The sequence below is a fragment of the Perognathus longimembris genome, chromosome 2 (assembly GCF_023159225.1).
Source record: "Perognathus longimembris pacificus isolate PPM17 chromosome 2, ASM2315922v1, whole genome shotgun sequence".
Classification (NCBI taxonomy): Eukaryota; Metazoa; Chordata; class Mammalia; order Rodentia; family Heteromyidae; genus Perognathus; species Perognathus longimembris.
Window position 1 is genome coordinate 19,240,875 of NC_063162.1, and position 22,089 is coordinate 19,262,963.

The 22,089-nt window shown below is 40.0% G+C and overlaps 1 protein-coding gene across 1 annotated transcript in view; it reads right to left on the reverse strand.

Moving 5' to 3' along the window:
• The window catches only part of Sorcs3 (sortilin related VPS10 domain containing receptor 3), a 557,764-nt gene that overhangs the window by 378,595 nt on the left and 157,080 nt on the right, over positions 1 to 22,089 (reverse strand). Inside the window, exon 2 of the mRNA XM_048338300.1 lies at positions 8,254 to 8,321. Within this exon, the coding sequence (XP_048194257.1) occupies positions 8,254 to 8,321 (68 nt within the window). The remainder of the gene's footprint in view (positions 1 to 8,253; positions 8,322 to 22,089) is intronic.

Sequence of the window (22,089 nt, forward strand, 5' to 3'; positions counted from 1 at the left end):
CAGGACTGGCAAACAAACAAACAAACAAATAAATAAATAAAGATTGAATGATGCTCCCTATATTTAGTGGATTTAAACAAAGTAGTTTGGACAAGGGTTCTGGCAAACATCTACCAACTGGCAGTTTAATAGCAACTTAACAGGTTACTATGTTGTTGACACCTTGAAACTCCATAGCCACAAATTTTAAGGAGAGTGGGGGCATTTGAGGGGAATGGTGTTAGCTCATAAAAGACATCTGTTGAGCATCCACAAATTCTGGGTATACTTCCTGCCTGATTTCCCAGGATGGTAATGTCTAGGGGTTTAGTGTTGAGAAATCATTTCACCTAATATTTTAAATTATGAGTAAACAAAAGGATGGCATGAGCAACCCAATTAATTAAATGCTGATGAACCTGGAATCCATGCTTCCTTGGAGCTCAATGATTGCCAATCCTACCTGAAGATCAGACTCAACCTTAAAACTTTGAAATCTAGACCACCATCCACTCATTCTAAACTAGAATCTTTTGGATAGGACCCAGGTTTTAGATTTTTAATATTTTCTACAAATAATGAAATACCTCCAATTTGAGATGTGTGCATGACTCCCTGGGTCTTCCATACTAATCACTCGAGATACAACAAACCTCTACAAATAAAACTTAGTTCCTCCCCAAACACGCATGCATGCACCCACGTGTGTGTGAGTGCACACACGAGACCTACAAAAGATGAGATTACATAATACTACCTGGAGGAACTAAATGTTACATCATGCTTTGCATCTTACACTCAAAATCATTGAGATTATCATCATCACCACCATTATCATCACTATCTGACGATGTATTAATCTTATAACCCTTTGCCAAACACAGATGAGTACCCAAAGAAGGAACTCATGAACACTTCTATTAGTTAAAATGCATCAACTCCAGGCATTATGTGTCTAGGAGTCATGCTTTGCTCTGTACCTCACCTTATTAAAAGTATCAGCACGACTGTTGCATGGAACGGGGTCCAAACTGCTAGGGATAGGAAGATGTGTGTCTGTACACAAAGGATAACTATCATTAAGTAAATATTTACTAGATTGTCAGTATTTTGCATTCCAAGCAATATCTTACGGAATTTACCTATATGATAAATCTTCTTATCATAGTATTATGTACACTAGTAAGCTAGGGTTCTGGAGATTAAAACATTACTCAGGGTAGTGTGTTTAGTAAGCAACAGAGTTGTGATTTACATCCAGGACTCTCTTTTCCTAATCTCTATACATACTCAGCCCCGTATGTCCCCAGGCATTTCTATAAACTATAGGAATTACCACTATATGAAATACAATTAGTCTTCTGTGCTTTCAGGTTTCACATCTCTGTATTCACCCAACCACAGATCAAAACTATTTGAAAAATTTATGTTATAAACTTTATGTATATAAAAATTTTCTTGTCATTATTCCCAAGCAATGCAGTACAACAACAATTTACACAGCACGTATACTACATTATGTATCATAAATAGCTAGAACTGCTTTGAAACATACAGACTATAGTGAGTCCAATTCCACTTTATATAAAGTACTTGGACATCCAAAGATTTGATATCAATGGAGGGTTCTTGGATCAAATCCCCTGTGGATACCAAAAAATGACTGTAGATTTTCCCCTTAAGCACTCACAGCTGTTTAGTACTAAAGAGCAAGAAAATATATGTGCATGTTGAGTTCTCCTTTGATTCTTTCCTAGAATGGTTCTGCATTTTTTATGGAAGGAGGGGGCATGATAACAGTAAAAACAAAATTATTCCCAGAACTGAAAAAGTCATTGCCGAAGTTGTTATATTTTGTGTATTCATGCATATTCTTCCACAAGTCTGCTGTTGTGTCCTGTGTGCATTAATCTTATCTTTCAAGCAAACTAAACATTCCTTGAAAATAACAATCATGATATTCTTACTCCACATCTCCCATCAATGAGCACGCTTCTGCTTACATAATGAATGCTCATTAATAACTGTTCAATTGAATGCTCTGTGACCCATTCAGGATTTTTCACCAAATTCATTACCACTGAAAGTAAGTAGAAGGAAGACCCATTTCTACAGAAGATTTGAGCCTAATCTTGGGGTCCTCAGATGTAAAGAGCCTAGCAAATGGGATTGAACACTTTTAATTAAGTCTAGCAATAATAATAATAATAATAATAATAATAATAATAATATCATTTCAGTCCTCACTTTTGTTTTTATTAATTCAGCAGGAATCCTACTAAGGAAATGGGGTAGGCAGCTGTGGAGGAAGGGAAACACATAAATAAATCATGAGTGTCATTAAAATTTGTAAACTAATAACTTCTGGGAAGTCTCAGCAATTATTGTCAGGGTTTTCTTGGCAAACAGAAAATTAATAAATTCAAAAGGTCTCCATTTTCTATTTTTAAAAAAAGCAGCATCCTCGAGAAAGGTCACTGACAGAACAATTACAGAGGAAATAAATGGTTCAGACAACAGCTTGCAAACCAGATGAAAAGTCACAGGATTCCCATGTGGCAGGAGACTAATACAGCCCAATACAAAGAAAGGGACAAGGCAAGACAGGGCTGCTGCTAGGATTGCTTTGAGGGCTATTGGAAATTTCCATTCAAGTCTCTAAACTCTTATGAAGTATAGCCTAAATACTAGGCATTGTAGATTCAGAAAGGATTAAGGCACATGTTCCCTGTTGTAAGCAGTTCATAGTCTGGGAACAAATCGCCAATACAGTGTAAGGATGCCAGCTAGCAGTGAGCAGAAAAGGGACATTCCACACAGGGAAGGTGGTCAAAGAAGATCTCTAATAGGTTGTGTCTGGAAACCAGAGAGCCCCTTTGGACTATGGACCCTGAAGCCAGGCATTCAGGAGGAATGACTGAGTAGGCTAGTGGCTTTTCTAACAATAGAATTTATCCCATACTTCTGGGGTATTTGTAGATGATATAAAGCAAGATATGAGAAAGATGAAGATCCAAGGTTTACCAAACAAGAGGGACTATTCTTTGGGAAAGATTCTTGGTTCTCCATATACATAGACCATTGTAAATCAATTTGCTTTATGAGGACCTGTAATCTAGGATCCAGAGAAAATCTTGTATGGAATCCTCAACTATGTACTGTCACAGCATATTTTGATCTGAATGAGGGACCTTTGCTAGAGTCTATACTTTGGACAGGCTGATGGAAGCTCAAAAATTGCATGCTAACCCCCCTCTCCAGAAAAGGATAATTTAAACTTTTGGTACAGAGAGAGAGAAAGAGAGAGAGAGAGGTAGTAACGTATTCATGAGTCCAAGTGCTAACATCCAGGACTCAGGAAGTGATCTGCCAATCAGAACTCATGATGATTCATATTCACACTAAAGGCCTTAGCCTCCAGCAAGTCTATTAACTAGCCCTGTCAACACTTTCTACTGCTGCAACTGAAGACCATGAAGGCCACCAAATGAAACAAGAGTACATACACATACAGTCATGTGTGCAGAGAGGAGTAAAGATGGCACCAGGGTATGTTTCACATGTAGTTTACACAGAAAGGCGTAGAGTTCTTTGAATCCCAGAATACTGTATAACTTGGCCCAGATTCATTGGAAGAGATATGAAGAGGAGAGTTGGCTGTAGCTTCTCTTTAGAGGAACGTTAACACTGTGGGAATCTCAGATCTAGGGCCAGAGAGGGCTCATAATCTCAGCATTATGACCTAGGAAACTCAGGGGATGCTCTAGGTCCTCTAGAAAAGTCAGTCCCATTGTATCAATTCTTTAAACTTGATTCCTATGTATGTAATTAATATTCTTTGACTAAGGGATGCCAATTGATAATTGTTCTAAGTGACAAATTCGCATCATCATCCTGATGTTGGCCACCAAGTGTAACAGCACCAAAGCATTATAGAAAAAAATGTGATAAGCGCATTCACAAGACTGCTGTATAATTGAGTGCTTTTAAATGGTCCTTTTTGCCTATCTATAAGCAAAGGGCCTCTAAGTTATCACCAATGAGGCAAATAATTCTATCAGGCTGTAACCTGGCAGGGGTGTGACATCTTGTGGTGACAGCTGCTGCTCCAGGGCTCCTCTGTTGTACAGAAAACTGAGAAAAAAATCACCAAATTCAATTTCAACTTGGTTAAGCATGTTGAGCCAAATCATACAGCTAAGAGGGCACATGTTTAATTTAGTTTCTTTTCTCAGCCCACATATTAGGAAGGAAAAATTATGCTGCTCTAGGCTCTTGCTGTAAAATATATCATCATTATTAGTACAGAAAAAAAGAGGAGACAGAGAACTGTCGGGAATGAATGGGGAGACAATGAAAAGCACTGATGCCCTGGGAGGTCATGGTTAGGTGGGAAACCTCTCAAGATACAGGAGCATTGTCTTTGCATTCATGCTCTAAGCTCGATTAGGCCCAGGAACACTAGCACGAACATATATTCATTTGGTATTTATCCATAGCAAAAATCTATAAGACCCACAAGTCTCCAGGTAACAAGATATGGAATCTATGTTCTGTAAATGATCCTCCTGATTGACTACCTTTGACTGGGACTCAGCTGTTTTCTCTGCCTCCTGCTTGCTTCCTTTCTTTCCTGCAGACCTTTGCCCCATCTATGCTAGACACATTTTTTCCACTTGCTGATTACAAATGGTAACCCTCTGATCACTCCAACTTCAGCTACATAATCTCAAAAACTCTTTCCCACAAAAGCACATCTTCCACTACGTAGAAGTCAGTATCCTAATTCTTCCTTGCCAGATGGCTCAAAGGACAACACTAAATCTCTCTGTCCTCCCTAAATCACACCCCCAGCTCACTTCATCCTCAAAATCTTGGGTAATTCCTAAAGGACACCAAATACACCTACTGGTGTCCTGTGATTTCCCTCACACTGATCTCTGCAGCAATGGATCGTTGAAAGCAAAGTCAATAATGGAAATGAAAACCCTATACAAACACACAGGGTTCCAATTATCATTAATAATTACAATGAAGTGAGTGCTTCCTACATGAGTTACTATCTTAAGTGCTTTTGCATCTATTATTTAATCCTTACAATCCATTCACTAATTCATTCATTGAGCAAACATTAATTAAAGGCCACTTGTGTGCCAGATTCTCCCCTGGATACTAAAGACACATCATTAAATAAAAATGCAAAAAAATTTAAAAAATAAATAAAAATGAAAACCTCTGTCTAATTTTGATGCTATTAAGCATAGGTAGACAAGAAATAACTCAGTAAGTAAATATTTATCATGCTAGATATCAAGAAGTACTAAGAAGAAGATAGCCAAGTGATGGAATGTGAAACTCCCATCACCTGCACAGAAGGCTTGCTGACTAAAGCAAAGAGGGGAGGAGAATAAGGGATCCACTCAAACACTGAGATTCCTAGATGAGGAAACAGTTGAGAATAAAGATCCCAGGGAAGAATGTGCTACACATGTTTGAGGAATGTATTGGCTTCAAGGAAAATGTAGAAAAGGCAAAGGCGTTTTCTGTACTATCTACAATTTATATGCAGGGAAACTCAAAGACTGATTGAATAATGAAGCCCTTCCCTGCCCTGCCAAGAATCCATAATAAGCCCTTACTTGAATAAAGGGTTTTTGTAGATGGCATTAAGGATCTTGAAGTGAGGTCATCCTGGATTGTTCAAGTGGGCACTACAGCAATGGCAAATGTTGTTATAGGGACAGAGGCAAGAACAAGATATAGACAGAGAGGAGACAACATGAAGTCCGAAGAAAGATTGGAGTGATACACTTGCAAATACTACCATCAGCCCCCATATTCTGAGAGAGGCAAAGGACCCCTAGTGACAGAGGGAGTGTGGCTCTGATGACACCTTGATCTCAGATTTGTGCACTCTAGACTTAGGAGAGAGAATAAGTGCCTGCTTTTTTCTTTTTTTGTCTTTTCCTTTTTGGTACTGGGGATCAAACCCAGTATGTTGCACTTGTGAGGCAAGCACTTTGCCACTGAGCTACATCCCAGCCCCAAGTGCCTGCTTTTTTAAGCCATCCCATGATAACTTTTTATGGAAGTCCCCAAAAGCTAATGAACAAAGGCTATATAAAGTATCTAAAGCTACAAAGTGCATTAGATGGGCAAACTGGTGCCTGAATCTTGGCAATTGAACATTTGTGTGCCCAGGGAAATTAACTTGCACTATGAATTTACGGGCTCTTATGATCTTGGGGGATGCCCTTCATTATTTGGGGATAATTATATGCCCATCCTTTATTCCTTGAGCATTAAACAGCTAGGCTTATGTTGTCTATTCCTGCAACTAGCCAAATCATTTCTGAACCATGAGGTGCCAGGCATTACTACTATTGATTGACATAAGGCCAAGATTTTCAGGCTTGTTTTCATGATTTGGCCAAGACAACTACTGCACAGGAATGAGGTTTACAACATCACACAGTACCAGTGTCCGGAGCCTTAGGGAAAAGTTTCCAAACTTGTACTCCCTGGAAAATACCCAGCTTTCATCTGCGGGAAACATCCTGATGACTTATATTTCTGCCAGTTTTCACTAAGCAGTAAAATCTGGTACAAGACATCTTGTGCACAGAGGGTTAGTGCCTCTACCAAATGGAGCAATTAACTCTAAAATATTTAATCAAGGCCATGAGCCATCCCCACCCCATTCTGGAGAGAGTGGTTCCCAACAGCTCTCTGCCAACAAGCAGATCAGATGAGAAGGCAACGAATATTCTAGACCCCTTTACTCCATCACCTCAGGGTGATGATGCAGCCAGATAGGAGGCCTTTTGTGACAGTGCCCTTCGCAAATTGACACATGGCAGAGAAAGTGAGAGAAAATGCACCACCTCTTTATATATATATATATATATATATTTATATAATATATATATATATATATTATCAAACTGAATTACAGAGAGGTTACAGTTTCATACATTAGGCATTGGATACATTTATTGTACTGTTTGTTACCTCATCCCTCATCCCCCCTCCCCCCTCTTCCTTTCCCTTCCCCCCCATGAGTTGTTCAGTTCATTTACACCAAACAGTTTTGCAAGTATTGCTTTTGTAGTTGTTTGTCTTTTTTTACCCTGTGTCTCTCGATTTTGGTATTCACTTCCAAATGCACCACCTCTTTAATCACATAGCTATCCCCCCAAGGAAGAGCGGAGAGTGGGAAGCACCATGCCATCAAGATTGGCAAAGCTCAGTATTACTCAGTGTGAGTGGAAGTTAGTGTGTTTGTGAGTGTGAGGGTGCACGGGCATGGAAGGAGGTATATAAGAGGGCACATATGTGGTGATCCAGGTCCTGGTGCTATAGCTCATCCACCCACAACCCTCTTCTCGCTTGTCCAGTGCACTGCCATCAAAGCAGGCACAGGAAGAACAGTGCCTATGGCTAGCTCACAATACTCTCAGTGTTCCAGAAATGTTTGTAAGTTCTTTTAAAATAAAAAAACCCAGCATACTCTTGTACACTGAAAATGTGTTTTAGCACATGATATGATGGCATTTGGCTTTCTACCAATTATTATATTTTCTTTCATAACACAATATAAAATGAAACTCATAGTAATTTGTGGGGGAAGGGCCTATGTAAGCAGGGAAATCATCGTGGAAACTGCACCCTAAGTACAATGGCACATACTTACAAGCCCATCTACTTGAGAGACAGGAGGGTCTCATGTTCAAAGATAGCTCAGAAAAAGTTAGGGAGACCCTTTCTCAAAAACAAGATTCAAACAAAAGGGCTGAAGTATACATGAGGACCCAGTATCAAAAAAGAAAAAAAATACCAAAAAAAACCCCAAGATCCATAGCACATTCCAGGTGCAAAGGCCTGGAAACAATCTCCAGGCCAAGATTCATACCTGTGGCAAGAGTCCTTAGCAGCAGGCTTCCTCATCCAGGGCCTCTGCTTCTATAAAACACATTTGCTAATCCAGTCAATCTCTGACTAGATCCCTACCAAACCCCATCAGACCCTGCCTTCTTCAAACAGAATGAGACACTTGGAGGGAATGTGGCTACAGTAAGATGTCAAGGTGGATGTGTGGCAGGCAGAGTGCTAAGGAAATTGACAAGTGGTGATGCTCAGCTACACAAGGACACGAGCACTGCCTTCCAGGAGGCTGATCTCCAGTTCCTTCCAAAACTGGCTTTCCAAATGATTGACTGAGATTTCTCTCCAGCCCAGTGAGATCAACTCCTTAAGAACCTCTAGAATACTTACCTCCACAGAGAACTCTCAGTCACACTCCCCAGGTTGAAGTCATACAGCTTCGTCAGGATCAGTATGACCTGCAAGGGGATTTGGGGAGGGCAGAGGAGTGGGACAAAGAGGGAAAAGAGGAAGCTCAATTTAGTTTGGGTAGCAGTAATACAATGCACCTTGTATCACCCAGAGGAAGGTTTAGTATTTATCTACTGAGTTAAGCGGTATTATAGGATCAAACAGGGGAGTGGGGAGGATTATTAATTTAATGCATCCCTATAACTGGTAGCATTTATTTTAATCCTGACAGTGCTGTGCATTTGAAATAGAACATGCCAACAGGAATTAATTGGGTATCCTCAGTAGTTTTTCCACATCTGTCCTTCCTCAAGGTCAGGTCCAGGCCAGCTGGTTTGTTCACCACCAGGGCTACCCAGAGATGAGAGGACAGGCTTGCTTTTGATCTCAAGATGACTCTGATGTACAGAATTAGATCTAAAAGGGTATGAAGGAACTGGGTCTGATTCTGTCTATAGAAGAAGTTCAAAGAGATTGTGTGTTTCCATCAATAGGGCCTTAGTAAGTAGAAATATCTGAATGGCAGTAGACTCAGTCCTCAGCTTCCAGCATCCTCTGATGCTATCTGCTAGTGGTCATGTACCATCTGCCCCCACCATGCAGTAAGCAGGTCATTAGACTTCACTAGACTCTAGGACCACTTCTGAGTCCAGTTGAAGGGAAGGAACCCAGGGAGCTATTGCTGCCTGTGATTTGGTGAACAGTATTCTAAAGTGCTCTTGGATTGGATAGTCTGTTCCTATGCCTTCCTTATTTCTCCAGCTGGGACAATGCCCTCCCTTCCTGTCATATGCCAGACAGTGGCCTAGGTACCACCTTCTATCTCCAAGCGTACTAAGTGCCTGCACCTGAATCAATTTTAATCAAAACTGCAGGTGGAGAATACACACAGACTGTCTGCATGCATGATAATCCAGTTACACATAATTGTGTTTATCTAAATTTAATGCACAACTCATTTTACTTTTCTCAGCTCCATCCCATTCCACAATTTAACTTCCTCCAGTTCATTTGCACAGCAGCCATTAAACTCTTTCCGAGATAATGAATTTCTGCTATCAAGATGGGACTTTCCCATTCTAGGTATCCATTCAAGATTTAAGAAAAATAATCAGCTATTTTATTGAACATTTTAATGGAATTTAACTAAGAACAAAATGCTCAGTTGGAGATTTATTCTCATTCAGCACTCCATGGAGTCCATTAGTACCATTTTCTATGTCTATGTAAAGTAAGAAAAATGTCAGAGGCAAGTGACATGGCCCAATATAGGTCCATAAGAATCTATGGCCAAGTTTGCTTGGAACATTGATATGCTCTCTGAGGATACACTTGGAGAGCTCAGGTTTCCTAACAGGTGGTGTCCTGGTATAGTGATGATGGGTTGGCAAGAAATATCAATAGCATAGCTATTTGTAGAACAACAGAATGGAATTCACCAAAAGCAACAGCAGTAAGTGAGTAATCAACACAACAAATTGTTCTCCATGATCACTCAGTAGTGCTTGCTTCTCCCATTCATAGTTTTTTTTTTCTTCTTTTGCCAGTCCTGGGGCTTAGACTCAGGGTCTGAGCACTATCCCTTTTTGCTCAAGGCTAGCACTCTACTACTTGAGCCACAATGCTACTTTTGGCTGTTTCTGTTTATGTGGCGCTGAAGAATCGAACCCAGAGCTTCATGAATGCAAGGCAAGCACTCTACCGCTAAGCCATATTCCCAGCCCCCATAGTTTTATTATTACTCAAAGTCAGGCCTTTAAGCATCTTCCCTAACCAAATGCCTAGCAATGTACCAGATAATTCTACTTGTTGAATTCACACACACACACACACACACACACACACACACACACACACACACACACACACATACACACACACAATGCAACAGAATTCTTTTTCACTTGACTTTTTACTACAAAGTCACTACAAAGTCATTTTTGGATGACAAAATACTCCTGATGAGTGACATTAACTTTAAGCTTCCTTATAGCTTTGTCAACTTTACACAGAATTACAGTATACTCCCAATCAGCCTTCTTTCCTGCTCTTCTCCTCTGTCTCCTTACTTGAGGTCAGACTTGCAGCCTCATCTATCAACTGTCCTAATCTCTTAGGCTCCTTTCCCATCTTCTCTCATGGTATTTTTCCTAAAAAATACCTTGGGCATCTGTTCTTATTCATGGATCTGCAGTTTGGAGGCTCTAGACTAGTGCATCTTTCCATATTTCTATGAATATTATTTTGCCTCCCTGGTAGAAGGATTCAGGTTTACCTTTTGACCCAGGAATCTTTGCTGGCTTCCTCTATTAAAGCTCGAAACCCAGTCTCTTCAGACTGATGTTTGAGATAGTCTATAGTCAAGCACAAGCATACTTTCCCAGTCATTCTCCCAGTTTTCAAAAACTTAATTGCTACTTTAAGTTGTCTTAAGTTTCTCAGGGTCCCGCAAGTTTGTGAAGCATACCTCCATTTTATTTCACATCACATTGTTGCATCATTTCCTGTCCCAGTCTTCTCATTACTGCCTGTACTTTCTGCCTGTGGTCCAGAGGAAGTGGTATACACTCTGTCTCCTTCACATAGGCTCTTAGGATGATCTCATCCATTAGTCTTCTCTCTTTAGATGTTCATTTTGTTAAAACCAGGACAAATAATTTTCCCATTTCTTCAACATTATCTCAATACCCTGAGGATGTTCTACTAGTTGCCTTCTCAGCTAAACTCTTGAGCACTTCAGGATGGATTATATTTTTGTTAGCTCTGTCTTCATCACTGTCAGGCTCAGCATACTAAAGGCTCTTACAAAGTAATCACTTAGAAGTCAATGAAATATATTGATGCTTTGGTGGTAGTGGACAGATTACAACAGGAGATAGGTCTGGACAATATTTTAGAGATAATCAAACAGAGGAAACGATTGATATATCACAGTTGTAACTACTTTCAACGTCCCATGTGTATCTGTAGCTTCTACTATTGATGATGTTCTTGTATCACCTTCCTGTGGCTATATCTACACTATCTCTGTAATCTTATCTGAGTATATTGGAAACCATCTATACTGGTATTAGAACTAGGAAATTGAAAGGGAATACCAAAATCGAGAGACACAGGGTAAAAAAAAGACAAACAACTACAAAAGCAATACTTGCAAAACTGTTTAGTGTAAGTGAACTGAACACCTCAGGGGGGGAAAGGGAAAGTGGGAGGAGGGAGAGGGGTATGAGGGACAAGGTAACAAACAGTACAAGAGGTTATGATTCAAGATCAAATCTCAACCATCTTTAGTCTTGACTAAGGGCTCTATGGTAGTATCCTTCTGATTCCATAAGTAAAGTTGAAAATCACAGGGGGCTGTAAAACTGTGGTTCTCTGACCAAATCTGATTCTGCAAAGTCCAGGTAGTGTTCAGAAATCTTACTGCGGCAGCCAGAGGACTACCACTTGGGAAGAACTCCATCATACATGCTTCCCGCCCCACCTCTAGGCTGCAGTGACACCTGCCAGTCTACTATGTTGAGATTTAGCTCTAGCCAAGAAGCCCATCCTTTAACGTAAGCACAACCCTGAACAAAACAGGCCTTAGGAGAGATGTGAGGAGATGCCTCAGTAAATAACACCAGCTTTCCCCAGAGCAAAAGTCACAACACTGAGAACTGGGGGCTAAAAGCTTCCTTTTCCTGGAAGCCCAGAACAGAAAGGCATTAATAGAGTTATGAAGAGCTATGATAATGTAACCTTTAGGCTTAAGACATCTTGTACTGAGCAAACGAAACCCAAGAGCAAAAGCAAGCCTACCTGCCCTGAGCCAGTCTCACCACTCAGAGCCTTCCTGAGGGCTCCAGAGAGGAGAGAATTACCAAAGAAAACTGAAATCTTATGCAAGAACCCCACTTGCAAAGGCCCAGGCTGCTAGGCCAGTACTCAGAGCAGAAAGAAAAGCTTCCTTCCAGTATACCCAGAAATAAAAATAAGGGGGGGGGGTAGGGCTTATAAGAAAGGAGGAGTGGCTAGGCATGGATTCATAGCAAAGCCTCCAGCTGATGGGAGCAGAAAGTGGCAGTCAAACTCAAATAAGGGAAAAGCAATGGCTAAGTATTAAATGACCCCTACTACTATGTGCTGACAGAACACTAGATGATTCTCAATGCTCACACCAAACCTCTTGGATAAGCACGTACTATATGAAATCTCCATTTTACTAATGACAAAAGCAGACATCCAATGTTAAGCTAATGGTATCTATGAAACCTATCCAGAAAGAGACAGAGCCAGCACCAATGCAGGTGTATGACTCAGACTTACTCGCTCTGCTCCAAGATGATGCTCCTTTATGAGGCTGGTGTTTATGTGAGTTTGTATGCAAGGCAGTGAGTAGGGACACAGAGAGGAGAAAAACATCCCCTTGCCCTCAAGGAGTTTATCATTCATTTATAAACTCCACAAATGTTTACTGAGCACCCCTTGTGAAAATGGAAAGACGTTCTAGAAACTCTGGATATCCAGTGGAGATCCACAGCTCAAGGCCTAGGGGTGAAGATAACTTTCATTCTTTGTTGTTTGAGAGAGATATAGGAAACGGAGGTGTGTGATGGGAAAAGAACCGACAAATTATTAGGAGACCCAGGTTTGTCAAATAAGCTTTGTCAAATAAGTACCTTTTTGACCTAACTGCCTACAATCCTAGGGGGATTTTAGACAGCTAGAAAAATGAAAATAAATTGGAATAATTCATGAGTAAATAGCACTTTTCTCTTCTCATAAGCTATCTACACACATATTCTCTCTCACGCTCTCTCTCTCTCTCTCACACACACACACACACACCAAATAAAAGAAGATAGAAGTCTATGTATGTGCATAAGTACAGCTGGAAAAGCTCATTTATATTTATGGAACTATAGATATGACACACAGAACTTTATTTTAAATTAGCACTTGATAACTCTAGAAGAATGCTGCTCATACCTTCCTTAGTTCCAGCTTTTATCCTGCTGGGTCAGTATGACTTCTACTCTGTGAGATTGTGACTTCTCTGAAATCAGAAAACCACGTCTTAGTCAATTCTATCTCCAAGGCCAAACACAATGCTTTGCACCTACATGGCAAGTCCATACCAGGTCTTTTTGATGGATGATAAAAATGTAGGACAACAAAAGGAGAAATAATAAAAATGTATGAAGGTGTAAAATGCTATAAGAGTTGTAAAGAGATACAATTAAGTCCAGAAAATGTGATCAGCAAAACCTCCGTGATGTAATAGCCGGCCTTAAATGTGGAAAGAATTGTGATATGCTGAGGTGGCTCAGTGCTCACCTGTTTCATGGCCCTTTCTTCTTCTTTCTTTTTTTTTTAAACCGGGACAAGGGGAAGGACCTGATTCTGGGAAGGCGAAATAGCTTAGTGCCAGAACCCTGTGGGCCCTGGAGGGAAAGAACAAGAATAGGTTGGGTATTAAGCCCCACTGAGATACAGATGGGCTGTGCCAAGGTGGGAAAGAAAGCACATATAATACCAAATGGAATAGAAAGCATAAAGGAATCACAATTCAACGTGGTCAACCATGAGTTAGGAAAAGGTTTTATGAAGCAAGTAGCAATGATAAAGGGTTATCATATCATATGCTATCTATACATTATAGATTTGTATTATATGTGTGTGTGAAACAATAAGAAATGTGAATGGCTTCTTCTAAAATCAGCTGGCTCTGTCTTTGTTGACAATCTGCTTCCAGTTTTCTGGTCCCTAGGTAGGCATCTAGTGTCTTCTACTGCCCCCAGAGGCTCAGGCCAGCCACAGACACATACAATGCCAGCACTAACACCCCCTCCCCATCGCTCTTTCTTTCATCTCTCCCTGACCTATGCCAAGCACAGTATAAGATAAAGCGATCAAAGGGAAAATAGTTCCTGTTGTGCCACAATGTAGTGTCACTCTCCTGCTGCCTTTAAGGATTGCCTGCATTGGAACAAAGGAGTTCAAATCCCACACTGGATTGGAGAGAGTGCTATTTAGGGTGAGGGACTTTCTATAATCTGAATACCACTTCTTACATGAAAGGAAATATCCACATTCAGAAGTCTCCATCCCTAGTCTACCAAAAAAAAAAAAAAAGGCCTAATTTTCCCTGGTCTGAATTCACTGGCTCCTTTGATCCCATGCTGTGCCTCCTGGATAGTGCTATCATGGAAAACACACAAGGCTTGGAGAGAGGACTATACTCAAGACCCAGCCCAATTCCTGAAGTGGGGCTGATCTTACACCTGGACTTCTTCGTAAGGAGGGGATTCCAATTCCACCACTACCATTCCAGCACCCAACTGCAATAGAGGAGATGGCAGGTCAGAGCCAGGAAGCACTCTATCCTCAGGCTCTGGAAGGCAGGCAGGAAACCCCAGGGGATTCCTGTCCTCTGAAAGGATAATGCATAATCTGCAAATTCATAAATCACTGTGCTCCTGCTCCACAGCAGTCAGTGAAGTGAACACTTTTAATGCCTGTAAAATTTTACTCTGAAGGAAGATTACTCTAGTTCATTAAACCTTCCTGAAATCTTGGTGCCTTTAAATCTATGGGACTCCCTGCACATCCGCTCAAGTTCCCCTGAGCTTCTTTTGTGCATGCTCTCTCTCTCTCTCTCTTCCTGTCCTTCCTTCTATCCTTCTTTCTTCTCTTTCTTAATCCCTCCCCCTTTCTTCCTATCTCTCTTTTTCCTTTAATCCTTTAATTGTATTTTTGTCATTTCTTTTTTGGATATTGGGGATTAAACTCAAAGCACTATACTTGCAAGGTAAGCACATTGCTACTGAGCTAGACCCCAACCCTCTTTTTCTTTCCTCATTGACATGTAATAATTGCACCTATTTATGGGGTACAGCATAACTCAACACATGTATACAGCACATAAATGTAATTAGGGTAATGAGCATTTCTATCACTTTATCATTTCTTTATGTTTGAAACCTCTCAGCTGAAAAATATATGGTCATGGCAGAATCAAGGTAGTCAGAGTTGAAGGAGATACTACATCTTGTTCTTACACAGATCAGATAGTTCTTTGATCTCTGCAAATAGGAACCTGCTCACTTTCCTCACCAAGAGCAATAAACGATTATATAACTACAAAGACACTACACACATGTGTCAGAAACTGCCTGCACGTTTACATCTTGTGAATCCTTCGCCCACCTAGAGGAGTCTCATCCCAGGGGCAAAGACTGAGAGCATTCACACCTCTTCCCCAACTAAATCACAACGGAGGGAACTTTTGGAGACTCAATGGTAGCATATCTTGGAAACAATATACAGTGAGGTTGTGATTCTGTCCCTCAGGATGTTGGGCCTACTAGTGTATGGCCAGAATACAAAGGTCTGACAAAGGAGAGTCAAAAATATGGTTGTTGTTCTCACTGTTGCACATAATAAGATATCATATAATATTTTCCTGTCCACACAGCCCCTGCCTCTGATAGGACTAGTCTTAATTGTCAAGGAATACCTGTCATCAAGAGACAGAACATCCATTATATTAGAAGCTAAAACTAATACCCATTTATTCCGAGCATCCATGCTACTAACAGGTTAAAAGGGGGGGCTACTTATTCGCTGGGGTGATTTCTCTCTGTTATCAAGGGAAAGTAGATGCTATTATAAAATAAGGCAGAGAAAATGAAGTTTGAAACCTCTCACTGTTATTAAGCCCCTAATTAATTTCAAGTCCTCTTATTACTTTCAAGTCCTGAAATAAAAGTTAATGGAAGACTATGGTAATAAAGGCAAACTATTAAGGACTCAGACCCTTCAGGAATGAAGGTTCGGATTGCTCCACCACGTCATCACATGAATGTCTTCAAGCACTGACGTGATCACTTAGGGCAAAGGATGCACTAACTGGGTAACTAAAGAGGAAAGGAAATCTGGGCTGTCAATATGGCCTCACCACAGTGACAGAAATGAATGTCAGAACCACACCTAGATGCACATAGAGAGATGAAAAGGAAGAGGCGGAGGAGGAAAAAGTGAAAGAGGAGGAAAGATGATGGATAGATAGATAATAGATATAATTAAGAAGATAGAGATATATATATAGATGTAGAAAATAAATATAATCGGATGAATAGGATGGATGGATGAGTGGATGTATGAGTGAGTGGATAGTATCTATAATTTTTCTCTTTCTTTTTATGCTTTTTAAATATTTATGGTGGTTAAATTCACAACTATCTTAGGTTATAGAGTTTCTATACAGGATTCTGACAGGGCTGTGAAAGTAATTAATATCACTGAGAGAAACTACAGCAACTAATAGGACTTTTAAGTGTCACTTCCTCAGACAAGAGTGAAGGCATCCTCGTGCAATGAGAAGTCATTGCATTGAATTAAGCAGAATTGCAGGACCACTCATAAACAAAAGTGGAAAGGGAGGGTCCCTGTAGCTGAGGTGGTAGACTCCACTGTCTGCCCTCAACCAATCTTTCTGTGTATCGTAGGTAACAGCAACACAGTCCTACCTTTAGGCAATCTGCAACAGGGCCCTACAAATTGTTTTCTGAGGTTCTCCTCTGGGATAACCTCCAGTCCCATTTGGGGATTGAAGGTGCCTAGTGTGGATAGGTTTCTGATGACAGGCAATACAGCACCACTGGAGCAGGTGGAGGCAACAACAGTATGGTTCCTGAAACCTCTCCAGCAGGTCAGTATACATAGAAGGAACATGGGGAGACCCTCCACCTTTAGTCCTATTCTCTCCCCTCCCACGAAAGGGTCTACTTATTCCTATAGCTACTAATTTGGGGAAAATGTTTGCCTTTCTTTCTGGCTCCTCTAGGATTTCCAGCACCCTTGTCTTCAATCCCTATGGAGCCACACCCCTGGATGAGCAAGCAATGTAACCCAGGTTGTGAGATCCTAGGAACCCAAACCAGAGTGATTTCTGGAAACTACGTGAAAGGATGCAGATAGCACATGTGCAAGGAAGACTGAGAACAGACCATTGGTTTTAGCTGTGAGATGACTAAAGAGGCCATCAAATTAACTTGTTTGCTTTGTTTCTTATTCTCATGTTTTTCTGTCTCTACAATGGAGTGGCCTGTCTGAAGAGGAATTCCAGTCCTCTTACCTAATGCCAAATATACTCCAGTGGCTTCTTGTTGCCTTTATGGTCAATGCCAAATTTCTCAGCCTAGTGCTCAAGATCTTTTTCAAACTTACTCTCATTGCCATTATAAACCTCTTCTAGAGCTCTCTTCTCAAATGAGGTATAAATCCTAGCCACACTGGACTAGCCATTCTTCTCTCATGTCATCCTCCAAGTTTGTTGTACACTTTCTTTCTTCTCTGAAAGCTACTCTTCCTTTCTTTCTTCTGATTCTGATCTTCCTACCCTTCAAGTCCAATTCACATAGGGTCAACAGCCAAATGTCTCATCTGTCCCCCAAAACAGAAGTGCTTTATCCTTAATGTAAATTTCCCTATCCTTGGCACATAGTTGCAATTAACATTGCTCACCATCTTACATTACCGTTTCCTACTTACAGGTATATTTCCACCTGTAGACTATGTGTCTTTTGAAGTTGGGACTTGTTTTCCTTATTACAAGTTTACCACTGTGTGTTTTCTTGACATAGCACTTGCTAAGAGAGATGCAATGTATGTGTATGTGTGTGTGTGCATCTGTGTGTATTTTCTTTAAAGATTTGTTAAATTTGTCTTTAAACAATTAACAATATGTTTAAAAAGAAAAACATTTAAGATTTTCAGATCAAATATTATGAACATTCTTTTTTGCCTCTTTTCTTATTTTATAGTTAGTATAAAGGTGATGTACAGAGGAGGTACAGCTACATAAGGCAAGTAATGTGTTCATTTCATTTTGAACAGTGTCACCTCTTCCCTTGTTTTCTCCCATTTTCCACCCTGACCTCCTTTGGCCACAAGTTGTATAGTTCCTTTTCAACACAATGTCTAGTTGGTAAGTGGAAGAGGGTGCCCCAGGCATTCCAAGGAGACTCTGCATCTCAGCTTGTGGTAAACACACCTTCACAGAGCATGAGAAACTTACATGCACTCATAGGCATGGAGAGAATGAAAACTTTTCACTCTCTCCTTTTGGGGAACACTGCAATCAAGGATGTATTTCCTTAGATAAGCTAGTCTATCTAGCCTATCCAAAGTGAGACTGCAAAGTGGCCAGTGATAGATCTTCAAGAACTTTCACAAAAGGACAAGAGATGCAGAGCCAGGAAGGGAGACAGTGAGATACAGCTGTAGTGGGAGCTATTTATTCTCCAGGGGCTTAAAAAGGGACTTCTAAAGAGAACAAAGGTGTATACTTGTACTTGATGGGAGGTAGCTTAAAGGAAATACTAGATATCTAGAAAGAAGAATGTCTTGATTGATAATAGTTTAGAAAACTGCACAGCCAATATGGAAAGGACACAGTGACATTTATTGAGTACTTACTAAGGGCCAGCCATCCTCATTGGTGCTCTATGTGAGTTTCAGAAAAAAATGATCATAATTTTGATGAAAAGCAGATACCATCATCCTCACTGCCCAGATGAGAAAACTGTCCCACTCATGTAACAGAAGAGGTAGGAGTCAGCATCCAATCATAGGCTTCAAGAATTCTTTTAGGATATGAAGATGGGAGAAGAAATTAAGAACTACAAGTCATTCCTAAAAGTGGACTGTTTTACCCACTAGGTACTTTTCAGAATCTGATAGCTGAAGAGATAGATTCCTTGAAACAGGAGCTGGGGAAAAATGTCTGTTGGTCAGATGGGGGGGGTGTTCTGGTTTTGTGCAATGATTTTGTAAAATGAATTTAAAACAGCATGTAAGTTCCTTATCTGAATGATAAGTTTAACAAACTTATTGTCTCATCTTATAGTTCTAGAGGGCAGAAGTCAACAGAAGAGTAGCACATCAAAGAGGTCAAATCAAGACTCAGATGACAAGGATTCTGCAATGGTCCAAACACAGGAAGTGAGAGATGTGGACTGAGACAATGACAGTGGGAAATGTAAGAAGTTGAGAGAGGCCAGGGGAAACAACCCTGTGAAAGTAGTTAATCAAAACTGTTAATAGTGTACAACCAACAAGAGAAAATACCTCTAAAGTTTAAGGAAGCTCATGTATCCTTTTAATCATAAGGCAGATCTTTAAAAGTATTGAAGCTGTTAGGGAGAAGAAAATAATCACATATAAAGGAAAAGCAATCAGAGTTACCCCAGACTTCTCAGCAGAGACCATGAAAGTAAGGAGAGCCTGGAATGAGGTATACCAAACACTAAATAAAAATAACTACCAACCAAGAATACTGTACCCAGCCAAACTCTCATTCATAGCCGAAGGTCAAATAAAAGTCTTCCAGAGTAAGGAAAAACTGAACCAATATATCTCCACCAAACCAGCTTTACAGAAAATCCTCAAAGATGTACTATACAGGGAAAATAATCAAAATCTCAATACAGACAGAGAAATGAACCCTAAATAGTAAACATCAGATCAAGAAATGGGAAAACACAGCTTTTAACAAGATAGTGATAATGAAAGGAACAAACGATCATCTCTCAATCCGAACTCTCAACATCAATGGACTTAATTCTCCAATCAAACAACATAGGCTCATAAGTTGGATCAAAAATCAAGATCCATCTTTCTGCTGCCTCCAAGAGACACATCTATCCAGCAAAAGTAAACAACTTCTAAAAGTGAAAGGCTGGAATCAAATCTATCAAGCAAATGGCCTCCATAAGCAGGCTACAGTTGCAATCCTAGTATCAGACAAAATTGACTTCAAATTAAAAAAGGTAAGAAGATACAAAGAAGGTTACTACATACTAGTAAAGGGATGTCTTCTACCCGAAGATATAACCATTCTAAATATCTACACACCAAATGCAGGAGTACCCAACTTCATCAAATAAACACTACTGACTCTAAAAACACTCATATACCCAAACACATTGATAGTTGGGGACTTTAACACTCCACTATCACCTCTGGACAGATCAACACGCCAAAAACTGAACAAAGAAATCACAGAACTAAATAATTGCATAAACCAACTAGACTTAACCGACATCTACAGAATATTCCACCCAGCAACAACAGAATACACATTCTTCTCCGCAGCACATGGAACATTTTCCAGAATAGATCACATCTTAGGACACAAAGAAAATCTGTACAAATTCAGAAGAATCAAAACCATTCCCTGCATTCTCTCAGACCACAATGGAATAAAATTAGAGCTCAACTCAAACAGCCACCACAGAAAATCCTACAACGCATAGAGACTAAACAACACACTGCTGAACCATCAGTGGGTCATTGAAGAAATTAAAACGGAAATTCAAATGTTTATGGAATTCAACTAAGATGAGGACACAAAGTACCAGCTCCTTTGGGACACAGCAAAGGCAGTACTCAGAGGAAAATTTATATCTCTGAGTGCATACACCAACAAACTGGAAAAACAGCAACTCAATAATTTAAGGAAGCACCTTAATTTCCTTGAAAGAGAACAACAAGCCAAAGCCCAAATCAATAGATGGAAGCAAATAATTAAAATCAAATCAGAATTAAATCAATTAGAGACGAAAAAACCATCGAAAGAATCAACAAAACGAAGAGTTGGTTCTTTGAAAAAATCAACAAGATAGACAGACCCCTGGCAAACCTGATCAAAAAACGAAGGCAGCACACTCAAATTAACAAGATAAAAGATGAAACAGGTAACATCATCACAGAAATAACCGAAATTCATAAAATAATAAGGGACTATTTTGCAAACCTTTATGCCAACAAATTCGAGAACTTGGAAGAAATGGATGATTTCCTAGAAAAAATTGATATCCTCAAACTCAACCATGAAGATTTAAACCTTCTAAACAGACCCATATCCAGTATTGAAATAGAAACAGCAATAAATGATCTCCCATCCAAGAAAAGCCCAGGTCCAGACGGATTCACTGCAGAATTCTACAAGGCCTTCAAAACAGAACTCACACCAATATTTCCCAAACTCTTCAATTAAATTGAAAGAGAACGTTCACTACCAGACACATTCTATGAAGCCAGTATAACCCTCATCCCAAAACCAGGCAGGGAGTCAGCATGGAAAGAGGACTATAGACCGATTTCCCTGATGAACATAGATGCAAAAATTCTCAATAAAATTCTGGCCAATAGACTTCTACAGGTCATCAAAAAAATCATACACCATGATGAAACTGGATTCATCCCAGGGATGCAAAGTTGGTTTAATATACACAAGTCAATTCATGTAATCTACCACATCAACCGGAGCAAGGTAAAGAACCACATGGTTTTATCTCTGGATGCGGAAAAAGCGTTCAATAAAATCCAGCACCCATTTATGCTAAAAGCCCTGGAAAAACTGGGATTCCAGGGAACATTCCTGAATATAATCAAGGCAGTTTATGACAAACCAACATCAAGCATAACTCTAAATGGTGAAAAACTAAAGCCATTCCCTTTAAAATCAGGAACAAGGCAGGGATGTCCTCTCTCTCCCCTGCTCTTCGACATAGTACTAGAATTCCTAGCCAGAGTAATTAGGCAAGAAGAAAATATAAAGGGGATCCAAATAGGAAAAGATGAAGTTAAATTTTCTCTCTTCGCAGATGACATGATCCTATACCTAAAGAACCCCAGAGACTCTACCCCCAAGCAACTAGACCTGATCCAAAACTTTGTCAAAGTTGCAGGATATAAAATAAACCCTCAAAAATCAACGGCCTTTCT